General features: G+C 53.7%; 1 protein-coding gene across 3 annotated transcripts; it reads right to left on the bottom strand.

The window, feature by feature from the left end:
* Positions 1–2147: 2147 nt before the first annotated feature.
* Positions 2148–7367, bottom strand: LOC105484727 (E74 like ETS transcription factor 3). 3 transcript variants are annotated; one of them, XM_011746606.2, is made up of 9 exons: positions 7216–7367; positions 6623–6793; positions 5727–5948; positions 5469–5561; positions 5146–5265; positions 4869–4958; positions 4608–4724; positions 3911–4052; positions 2148–2422 (listed from the first exon to the last, which is right to left on the bottom strand). In XM_011746606.2, the coding sequence occupies exons 2-9, from the start codon at positions 6783–6785 to the stop codon at positions 2308–2310; spliced, it is 1062 nt and encodes a 353-aa protein (XP_011744908.1). In that variant the 5' UTR covers positions 6786–6793; positions 7216–7367; the 3' UTR covers positions 2148–2307. The 3 variants fall into 3 exon arrangements, with proteins under 3 accessions (XP_011744908.1, XP_011744906.1, XP_011744907.1); XM_011746604.2 differs by having other exon boundaries at positions 3911–4106; positions 7216–7366; XM_011746605.3 differs by lacking the exon at positions 7216–7367 and adding an exon at positions 7102–7209 and having other exon boundaries at positions 3911–4106.
* Positions 7368–11555: the final 4188 nt, after the last annotated feature.

Raw genomic sequence — 11555 nt, 5'->3', positions numbered from 1 at the left:
CGTGATCTCACTTTTCTCTCCAATCAACTTCCCCACTCTCTTTTCTACCATTTTTTGCTTCTCCAGAGCAAGCTGCATTTCCAGAAATCCACACACAAGCTTTAGTTTTTCTAAGATCCCTTCTTTACCCACATCACTTCAGCCAATAATCTGGTTGGCATTTCCAAGACAACAGAGCAGTATTTGAAACTCATGAATGGGATTTTATTTTTTTTTAATTTTATTTATTTATTTTTTTTAATTTTTAATTTTTTTTTTTTTTTTTGAGACGGAGTCTCGCTCTGTCGCCCAGGCTGGAGTGCAGTGGCCGGATCTCAGCTCACTGCAAGCTCCGCCTCCCGGGTTCACGCCATTCTCCTGCCTCAGCCTCCCGAGTAGCTGGGACTATAGGCGCCCGCCACCTCGCCCGGCTAGTTTTTTGTATTTTTTAGTAGAGACGGGGTTTCACCGTGTTAGCCAGGATGGTCTCGATCTCCTGACCTCGTGATCCGCCCGTCTCGGCCTCCCAAAGTGCTGGGATTACAGGCGTGAGCCACCGCGCCCGGCCATGAATGGGATTTTAATGTGCTCTATGGAATGTGAAGCCTCAAACTTAAGGAACTTTTCACCTGGAAAGCATTCTTCATAAGTAACATCAATGAACTGTCCTCCCTAAAACCTAGATACATTATCGCTGTGGAAACAGAATAATAGTTCTGGAGTCGATTGAGGATTAGGTTAGGAGAGCCTACACCAGGAAAAGCTCCCAGGAAACAGTTTGAGGACAGAATCAAGGCACACCTGTGGAACCTCTTTCCGCATCTGTCAAATGGGGATACTGCATCTCCTCTCTTCTTGGGAGAGGATTAAATGAGCCAGAGTGGGCTAGCGCAGTGTCTGGCATAAGACTACGCTTTCAATGGGTGCTATACTCGCTACCTGGGTGACAGGATCATTCGCATCCCAAGCTCAGCATCACACAATATACCCATGTAACAAACCTGCACACGTACCTCCTAAATCTAGAGTAATAGTTGCAATTATTAAATAAAGAGAAACAGACTATACTTTCAACAAATGCCAACTCCTTCCCTCATTCTTTCTCAGCAAGTACTCATCTCCATTTTGTTTGTGTTTTTTTTTTCCTTTACAAGATCCTAACTCTGATTTTGTCAGACTCAAAAGCTGGGATTTATATTACAGATAAACAGCTTACAGTCCACTTGGCTGGAATGCAAAACCATCTATTCCACAAGGCCGGCCATGCAATTCTAGACATCTTGAGAACATCAGGTCCAAACCCTAGCCTTATAGGAAGAATCAGTCCCAAACAGGACAGACTTGGTCAAGGTCAAGGTCACCCAAGCGGTGTCGCGACAGCAGGATGTTTCTGACCTCAGCTTTCTGAGTTCATGTCCTTGCTTGCATGAAGTCTTGTAAGCATTCTCTGACAGTCTCACCTGCTTCCTTTGTTCGCCTCCCAGCCCAGTCCACGTGTCTGTAAGCCCAAACCTGCTACAGGAAATCTGTAACTCCCCTCTTCGTCAGCCTTTGCCCTCACCCCTCAGCCTGGTAGACCTGCATTCTCCTCCCCGCCCAACCTCTTGACCATATTCCATCCAAAGGCCCAAATTTCAGTACACAGGTAGCTAAGACAAAGGTTAGAAAAAGCCCAGAAGGCACTTTATTGGAGGTCTCTGCCTCCATTCACAGGAGAAAGGAGCCGGGAGTCCCATCCTGAGGGTCCCAGCATCAGCCCACTGGAGAGCCTGGAACAGTCCAGCACTCTGTGGGAGAGGGGAATGTTTTAGAAAAAATAGATCTCTATGTACATCTGACATATTTATAGCACATAAATTAGGGAGTGCTCTGACCCCTGCCCGTGGAGCCCAAGCACTGAGCAGGGAGATGAACGCCAGTCCAGAAAGAAGGTGCTGGAGCCCCTGCTCTGTCCTCTCCATTACGGTGCTCCCCTAGGGCCTCCCCAGGCCTCCTTGGCTCAGTCCAGGTGTCTGCAGGAGGAAGGTGTTGTGTATTTAGTGTCTGAGACTGGGTTTGAGGAGGCACCAGATTAAAGGAGACACATTTGCAGCTATACAGTCAGCTTCAAACCCCAGGGCTTGTAATTCCAAGAGAAGGGTGGGGAGGCGAGGCCATAGTCTCCAAGTCCCAGGATGATGGCTGACAATACACCAAAACTTCAGCTTCTCTCCACAGCACAGCTGGGAGCATTCCCCAGTGGAGGGGCCATCCGGCCTGCCTGTCCTCCCAGGAAGGTTTGCAGGCCTCAAGTGGTTGTGAGTTTGGTCCCGGGTATAGTTCCAACCCTCAGTTCCGACTCTGGAGAACCTCTTCCTCCTTCCAGCCACTTGAGTTTTTGCCAAACTTGTAGACGAGTCGCCGGCCATCCACCCGTTCCAGGATCTCCCGTTTGTAGTAGTACCTGGATGGGGAGAAGGATGGTCAGAGGTGCTTAGGCAGGAAACGGGCCCCGAGTCGCCAGCCCTCCCACCTAGCCCGCATTACCCCCAGGTGACCCATGCCCACTGGTATCTGCCTAAGCCGAGCCTGACTCACACTTCCTGAACTCCTCTGTTCTTCCCACCCGTAAGCAGAAGCTCTGTCCCTATACTGGCCAGTAACTGTGCCCAGGACACATGGCTCTCTGCCCTTGCTTCTTTGTATCCTATGGCTATGACTGGGGTCTGATCATTAAAGTACATGATTTTTAAGGCCAGGCAGCTGGGCACAGTGGCTCATGCCTGTAATTCCAGCATTTTGGGAGGCCGAGACGGGTGGATCACTTGAGGTCAGGAATTCAAGACCAGCCTGGCCAACAGGGTGAAACCCCCGTCTCTACTAAAAATACAAAAATTAGCCGGGCATGGTGGCAGGTGCCTGTAATCCCAGCTACTTGGGAGGCTGAGGCATAAGAATCACTTGAACTTGGGAGGCAGAGGTTGTAGCGAGCCAAGATTGTACCACTGCACTCCAGCCTGGTCAACACAGCGAGACCCTGTCTCAAAAAAAAAAAAAAAAAAAAAAAGAAGAAGAAAAAAGAAAAGGCCAGGCACAGTGGTTCACACCTGTAATCCCAGCACTTTGGGAGGCCAAGGCAGGGCAGTCATTTGAGACCAGGGGTTTGAGACTGGCCTGGCCAACACAGAGACCCTTGTCTCTATTTAAAAAAGAAAAAAAGGCCGGGCACGGTGGCTCAAGCCTGTAATCCCGGCACTTTGGGAGGCCGAGGCGGGCGGATCACAAGGTCAGGAGATCGAGACCATCCTGGCTAACACCGTGAAACCCCGTCTCTACTAAAAAAATACAAAAAACTAGCCGGGCGTGGTGGCAGCCGCCTGTAGTCCCAGCTACTCGGGAGGCTGAGGCAGGAGAATGGCGTGAACCCAGGGGGCGGAGCTTGCAGTGAGCCGAAATCGAGCCACTGCACTCCAGCCTGGGCCACAGAGCAAGACTCTGTCTCAAAAAAAAAAAAAAAAAAAAGAAAGAAAGTATATGATTTTAGGGCTGGATGGGACCTTAAGATGACCTAGTCTACCCCTGGACATAGGAGGAAACTGAGGCCCGGAGAAAAGCAAGCTAAGTGCTTCAATGAGGAGGAAGCCAGGCCCTGGGTGGGCACAGCTCCCGCCCACTTCCCGACTCTCCAGGTGCCTTCCTGAGGACAAGCCTCACAGGTGATACAAGAAATGTTGCTGTTAGCTCAAGCACACTGTGTCTGCCATCCGCCAGGCTAATACTTCCTCCCTGTTGTCGTTTAATCCACCAAGTAGGCCAACCCAGATGTTGTCCTCACTCTACAGGACTCAGCCTTGTTGCATGCAGCCAAGTGGCATCCAGGAGGAGGGCGGTGGGAGTGTAAGCACTGTCCCCGTGTCTGGCTGCATGGTGAGGGTCCTGGCCGCCAGCTCACCTCATGGCCCGGCTCAGCTTCTCATAGGTCATGTTGCTGTTCTTTTTCTTTTGGCCCCACAGTTGGGCCACAGCCTCGGAGCGCAGGAACTTGAAGACGCCTTCATGCCGATTCTCCCACTTCATGAGGCCCTCATTGAGCTCTGGGTGGATGAGGATGTCCCGGATGAACTCCCACAGGTGGGTACCTCTGGGTGCTACAAGGCCAGCCTCCGTCAGTTTGCCATCCAGGTGTCCCCTCTCACTCAAGGCCAGCTGGCCCTGCCCGCCCCGGCGCACTGCTGACTCGGCCACAGCATGGAGCAAGCCCCTCCAGAGTGCCTCTGTGTGGGTACTGCAGTGACTGCTTTTCTCCTCAGCCCACGTAAGCACCCACCAGCTGCCTCCTTACACCAAGGGTGTCCCAGAAGGCAGGACAGTGGCCAAGTGCAGAGAGGGCTGGAGTCAGTGGACAGTACTCTAGTGCCATGAGCCTCGCACTGGGAGCCTTATTTCCTCCTCCTCTCCAGGACCACCAAGCAAGGCTCTGTAATTAGGTGGTGACCAATACCATAGAGCCCCCAGCTTGTGCACAGCCTTAACAAAGGCCGTGTGGAGGCCAGAAAGAACGGCAGGAGGGATACCCACAATGACCCGCAGTGCCCCGGGAAGCAGCTCAGCCTCGGTGCAGGGAGGACCCAGGGGCCCCTGAAGCTCACCGTGCTTGCTCTTCTTGCCCTCGAGACAGTCCCAGTACTCTTTGCTCAGCTTTCGGGGCCGACCTCGTTTCCGCTTCCCGTGCTTGGGATCCCCCTTCTTGCAGTCAGGAAAGCCATCTGTGGGGGCGGTGGTGGAAGATCAAGGAGGGCAAGGGGGGAGTTAGGGAGAGCAGCCCCTCTATAGGAAAAGGCTGCAGAAAGAGCCGGGCCCTCTGTACACTGCTAAATGGGACACCCTCTTGGGGACCTCCCTCGACTCACCTCTGGGGAAGAGCTTGCCGTCAGTGGGATCCAGGTCCACGTCACTTCCACCGGAGTCTGAGGAGTGGGAGCTCCGAGAAGCACCAGTCCCTAGGGGGTGGGGTCAGAGTAAGTCCCCTGCCGGCCCACCCTCTGCTGAACCATGCTGCTGGCTCTCAGGACACACTTCCCAGCCTGTTCCTATTCCTGCCAGAAGGCCTGAGTTCTGGTGCTGGGAGCCGGAGGGAACCAGGGACACTTTGGGGAAGGGAGGTTGTGGCCCAGAGAGGACTCTCACCTGCGGTGGAGACGTCAGAGCTGCCGGGGGAGGGGGCTCCTGCGCCACAGCTGCCGGGGTGGTAGGGGCTGGCTTGCTGACTGTCGTCCAGCAGCTCCTGGGCAAAGGGGCTGCCCTGGTCTGGGAAGAGGAGGTGAGAACTCAGAGAGGGCTCAGGGGACCAGACCAGGACAGGTGAGGCTGCCCATGGGTCTGATGACCTGCTGCAATTTTTCTAATTGAGGGAGGAAGAAGTCCGGGGAGGGGGTCATCTCTAGCACTCTGTGGAGGGGCAGGGATGGGACAAGACACGCTGGGGAAGGAAGGAGAAAACGGGTTCTCACCGAAGGGCCCTGTGTCTAGGGCCTCCTGGAAGGCCATGCCATCCTTCTCCAGCAGCTCAATGATCCAACTGAGCTCATCAGAAGAGCTGGAAGCTGACAAGGAAGGAAGGAAGGGTCACACTCCCTTCATCCCTCCCTGAAGAGCTCTCTCTGGCTATGCCGCTGGCCCAGAGCTCCAGGGCCTGCCCACTGTCACACTGAACTCAACTCAGCTCAACATATGGAGCTGCTCCCCCGCTTCCAGGGGCCTGGACTCACTGAGGTCTCGCAGCTGGGCATGGAGTTGGTCCCCCAGAGGCCCAAAGACCAGACGCAGCTCCTCAAGGGCACAATTGCAGAGGGTGGCCCCGTCCATGTCACACCGTGAGAAGTCAATGGCGCTTGCGTCGTACTTGTTCTTCTCCACTTGGTAGCTGATCCAGTCCAGAACCTGTGTCTTCGACCAGAACTGGGGCTGTTCTCCCGACCAGCTGGTCTTCTCTGCAAGGGCCAGGCATGGCAACAGGCTCAGTCCAGACCACCCAGCAGACCTTACAGCGCTGTTTTGTTTCTTTGTTTGTTTGTTTGTTTGTTTTTTGAGACGGAGTTTCGCTCCTGTCGCCCAGGCTGGGGTGCAATGGCGCCATCTCGCCTCACTGCAACCTCCACCTCCTGGGTTCAAGCAATTCTCCTGCGTCAGCCTCCCAAGTAGCTGGGCTTACAGGTGCCCACCACCAAGATGGGCTAAAATTTTTTTGTATTTTTAGTAGAGACGGGGTTTCACCATGTTGGCCAGGCTGGTCTCCAACTCTTGACCTCAGGTGATCCACCCAGCTCAGCCTCCCAAAGTGCTGGGAATACAGGTGTGAGCCACCATTCCCAGCCCACACAGCCCCATTCCTAGAGCACACTGGGGATTCACACCTCAGCCCTTGGAGCCATCCCAAGAGTAGGGGCAGGAGGTAGCATTCACAACACCCTTGTCCTGGTATCTGACACCTCCCTCTGACTGTCACAGCCCCACAACCCCCATCACCTCAGTCACTACGTCTCAGCCTCTAGCCCTGGAATTCGTCCAGAGACCCTCCTCCCTGCCCATTCTCCCATTTGTCTAACAGGCCCTTAGATGGATCTGTCTCCCACTCCGTGCCCCATCCCACCCCGCTGAGACCCACCTGTACCCTCCAATGACATCTGGGGGTTGCTCAGGGTCAGCACCAAGTCATCGGCCCCAAAGGCGGCAGCAGGGGGAACAGGGGCCAGGGCGGAGTCCTCTGAGCTGTACATCGCACTGACGTAGTTGCTAAAAATGTTGCTAATCTCACAGGTTGCAGCCATGAGGCTACCTGTGGGTAGGGGGAGAGGGGATGAGGTTGGTGAGGGGACAAGGGTCCTCTCCTTACACTCCCAGCTACTCTGCTTTGCCCAATGACGGGCAAGAGTAGCCCCCAGGGGCAGGAAGATCATCAACTCTGCAGACACCCTCTCTTCAAGAAGGGCTCCAAGATCTCAGACCAGGGCAGGACCACAGAAGCCTCCAGCTGGACTTCCCTCCTCAGATCTCTGGGGCCCTGGAGTCAGACTGGCAGCGTCATGGCCATTCTGCCCTCCCAGAGACGATCTCTGTCTGTTCTTCGACACTTAGAACACCTACGCTCTTGCTCGGAGATCCTAGACTGGAGTGCGCAGATTCAGAACCGCAAATCCTCTGGACCCCTCTGCAGTTTCCCAAGAGCTGTTCTAGGGAATGACAGGCAGGGAATCCTACCGGAGTGGTGGAGTCCGGCTGTGGCAGGCAGGCTGGCAGTCAGGCTTAAGCCGCAGGTGGGAGAGAAATCCAGTTCTGCCAGGTAGCGCTGAGGTGTCTAGCCGTTGCGTTCCCCTACCTGGCTCTAAATAGAGCCTGGAGGGAGCTCCTCCCTGAGCTCAGGCCTTTATAGTACGTCCCCTGCAGTAACCTGAGCTGGTGGCTCATTGGACGGAGGGGATTTCCTGGCCTTTAGACTGGGCTCCTGGCCCCAGGTGATTTGCATATTCAGTGCCACTTGGCCCGGATCTTAGCAGGCGGTGCTGGGAAATCAGGCCCGGCTGGTTTAATGATTGTCAGAGTCTGTCATCCCGCACCCTCTGGGGTTGGGCACAGGGCACTAGCCTGGGCAGGTGGCGGGAACATTGCTGGGGTGGGCATCTGTGCTTTCTGCTGCCCTCTGGCCCAGGAAAATCCTCCCAGGGGCCAGGCCAGAGATGGGCCAGGCAGGGGGAGGGAAAGTGAGGGACTGTGAACCTCTGGCTGACCTGGATCAGAAAGCTGCTGGCCCCTAAATTCCAGCGATTCAGCGACAAAGAGGCCTAGTAGGGAGAGGAGTTACTAGGTTTAGGGGTTTTTCCCAGAACACCCAGGACTCTGGCCAGGGGCTGGCAGGTGCTCCAGGCTCAACGCTGGGCAATACTCATGGATTAATTGGTGGTGGCTGGGCCTGCCAGCCTAGCCTTGGCTCCAGGGTCCCCACTAAAGGGGTCCTTCTCCAGCACTCAATCTGTTGGCAAGGTCTTCACTACCATCACCTGCCTGAACTCCATCCAAGCATCAGGGTTGCTGCAGTCACTCCTGAAGAGACCCGGCTCTGCTTGAAAGTTCTTCCCTCAGCGTCTGCTGAAGCCCTCCCTGCAGGAGTTGCCAGAATCCACACGGATAAGTTCATCCCTGCTCTCTGGACTCCATCCAATCTCTGGTTCACTGGACCCAGTTTTCCGGTGCCTTCTGCTGCCCTCTAGTGGTCAGAAGCCTGACTATCTGGGTCACGTCATTCAACGAAGAGGGAACGCATAGTATTAATATATTTACCAAGCACTTTTCAACATATTCTCTCATTTAATCCTCACACCAAAAAAGTCCTGTAAGGAATGCATGGTTATTCCCATTTTATAGACAAGAAAGTTGCAGCGTGGAGGGTTCCCTTAGAATGGCTTGCCCAGGCCACACAGAGTTGGTGAAGGGGTGGGGCTGAGATTCACACCCAGGTATGCAGGTGTGTTGTACATGAAACCCTTGCTCTTTCCCTGTACAGGACTCAGAGTCTTCCCTCCCAGCTCCATGGCCAGAGCCCTTGCCTTCCCTGTGGGTAGAGTCCCCCATGTCTGTGGTTGTCTCTGTGGACTCAGCCTGAAACACAATGGACAGGGTCTTATAGACCCTCCTTGAGATCCTGAATGGGGTAATACAGGTGGCTGAGGCAGGAGACTTGTAGCCAACATCTGCAACTGTGTCATCTTGGGTGAGACCCTTGGAGTCTGCGCTTGTTTCCTCATCTATAAAAAATGAGGTTGTCTGAATTCAATAATCCCTAAGATCGCTTCCAGATCTAGCATTTTGTTTGTTTATTTTGTTTTGAGGTGGAATCTCGTTCTGTCACCCAGGTTGGAGTGCAGTGGCGCGATCTCTGCTCACTGCAACCTCTGCCTCCTGGGTTCAAGCAATTCTCCTGCCTCAGCTTCCCGAGTAGCCAGGATTACAGACCACTGCCACACCTGGCTTTTTGTATTTTTAGTAGAGATGGGATTTCACCGTGTTAGTCAGGATGGACTCGATCTCCTGACCTTGTGATCTGCCTGCCTCGGCCTCCCAAAGTACTGGGATTACAAGCATGAGCCACCGTGCCTAGCCCGGATCTAGATTTTTATGCATCTAAAAATGTAGGATCCGGTGGCTCACACCTGTAATCACTCCATCTCAAAAAAAAAAAAAAATGTAGGATCTGTGTGACCCACCTCCATTAATGCATAACTTGCGGAGTTCCTGGCCACCCTCAGCCAGGGTGGGTGAAATGGTTACTCAAACAAAAGGTGACTCCACCTTCCACAGATACTCCTTTCTTTAACTCTATAGCCTGAGGACAAAGAAAGTCCTGCCCAGAGAATCTGCTTCTTACCTTCCTCCTCTCTGAAGCGCCTGGGTGCCTAGGAGAGAGTTAATGTCCAGGATTCCCCCCCCCCAACCCCACCCCCGCCCCCCACCCCCGCACTGGGACAGTGCAGGCAGGAGAGCCTGGGGCTCAGTAGGATTTTCCCCAGCCCTTCAGGGGGCCTCCCCCAAGGAGCCTGAGGCAGGCACACCCTCCACCCAGTCCCTCACCCAGGAATGTGGGAGAACCGGCTTCTAGCCCCAGGGCTGCTCACGTGCTCCCTGCCCTGAAGAGTATCTGGCTGGGGCTCCCAGGATGGCGGGGTGAAGAGGAGGATGTATGAGAAAAATGAGAAGGCTCTCAGCTCCCTTGCCTTCTTGGAGCTTCCTCACCGGTGACATGGAGCTGAGATAAGGAATCCCTACAGACTAGCAGCTTGAGATAAGTGGGAAAGACTGGATTTGAGGTCAGTGCCTTGGAAGCATGGGGATGGGGGTGGGGAGAAGATTCCAGGATAGTGGTCAAGAGAGCTACGGAGCAGGATGCCAGGGGCTTCCCAGTACTCTGTGATGGCAAAAACAGCCCACTGGCCTCCCCTCTCCCCACAGAGCTTGCCCACACGGCAGCACAGCCTCATCTGTGGGATGGGAGGATGCCCTACAAAAGGACAGCCACATCCAGTAGGCCTGTCGGGTACAAAGGTGGCGAGTGAGGCAGGCTACACAGCTCAGGATACCCGTGCTATGAAATGGGAACCCACAAAGTTAGTGGAGTCACAGAACGGCTGTTAGAAGAAGGACTTCCAGCCTTTCCTTCTAGTGACCTTTCATGATTACTGGGCCTGTGGGTGCTATAGATTTTTGTAAAGAGCAAGGAAAGATAGCTACTGATAAGCTAGACACCAGGTTGGGGAGAGGGGGAGGCAACTGGATAGCCCTAAAATAGTCCTTGTCAATAACATATTGCCAGGAACAGTCCTGAAAGAGCCACAGGAGTTTGCTGTCAAAATGCCAGTGCCTAGAGTGTCTCTTCCGATCCTGGGCCTCCAGATCCCTCTCCTGTGACCCACATCGCCCTCTCTGATGGTGAAGTTGAGTGTGCCATGCATGGGGCAGAGGCCTCTCCAGTCTACCACTTGGTCACTAGTCCCTTGCTCTTGCTGAGTGAAAGCAAATGGACTCATTCCCGACCCTTGTGCAGGGGAGGGAGAAAGCCTGTTTGATAACCTAAAGCCAAGGACAGAGCAGAGCTGCGAACAGAGGCTGGTTCAGGGGTGCCCTGTATTTAAAGAAAGGCAACTGAAACACACTAAATATTTCTTCCAACCCTCCCCTCATCCCACTCCCAAACCCAGATTGCTAACTGTTTAGGTCCCCATGTTGAGGCCAGGAAATCAGAATTTAATGCTAAGTTCTAAAAGACTACTGATTACCACACCATTCAAATAGTCATCCAGGAGCAAAGACAGGTGAGGCCCAGTGAAGCCTTGGGGATGGGGAGAAGGGTAGAGAAAAAGTCGTAAGACAGTTTTTTATTTTTATTTTTGAGACAGGGTCTCACTCTGTCACTCAGGCTGGAGTTCAGTGGCACAGTCAAGACTCACTGTGGCCTTGACCTCTTGGGCTTAAGTGATCCTCCTGCCTCAGCCTCCTGAGTAGCTGAAACCACAGGCATGCACCACCACGCCCAGCTATCTTTGTGTTTTGTTTTTTTTTTATAGAAGTCTTGCTCTGTCACCCAGGCTGGAGTGCAGCGGCATGATCTCAGCTCACTGCAACCTCCACCTCCCAGGTTCAAGTGATTCTCCTGCCTCAACCTCCCAAGTAACTGGAACTACAGGTGTGCGCCACCATGCATGGCTAATTTTTGTACATATATAATTTTTGCAGTAGAGATGGGGCTTCACCATGTTGGCCACGCTGGTCTTCCTTCTGACCTCAAGTGATCTGCCTGCCTTGGCCTCCCAAAGTGTTGAGATTACAGGCGTGAACCATCATGCCCGACCTTTTTTTTTTTTTTTTTTTTTTGAGACGGAGTCTCGCTCTGTCGCCCAGGCTGGAGTGCAGTGGCCGGATCTCAGCTCACTGCAAGCTCTGCCTCCCAGGTTCACGCCATTCTCCGGCCTCAGCCTCCCGAGTAGCTGGGACCACAGGCGCCCGCCAGCTCGCCCGGCTAGTTTTTTTTGTATTTCTTAATAGAGACGGGG

The sequence above is a fragment of the Macaca nemestrina genome, chromosome 1 (assembly GCF_043159975.1).
Source record: "Macaca nemestrina isolate mMacNem1 chromosome 1, mMacNem.hap1, whole genome shotgun sequence".
NCBI classification, from domain to species: domain Eukaryota; kingdom Metazoa; phylum Chordata; class Mammalia; order Primates; family Cercopithecidae; genus Macaca; species Macaca nemestrina.
The sequence above is the reverse complement of the archived record's forward strand: the minus strand, read 5'-3'. Positions and strand labels throughout refer to the sequence as shown.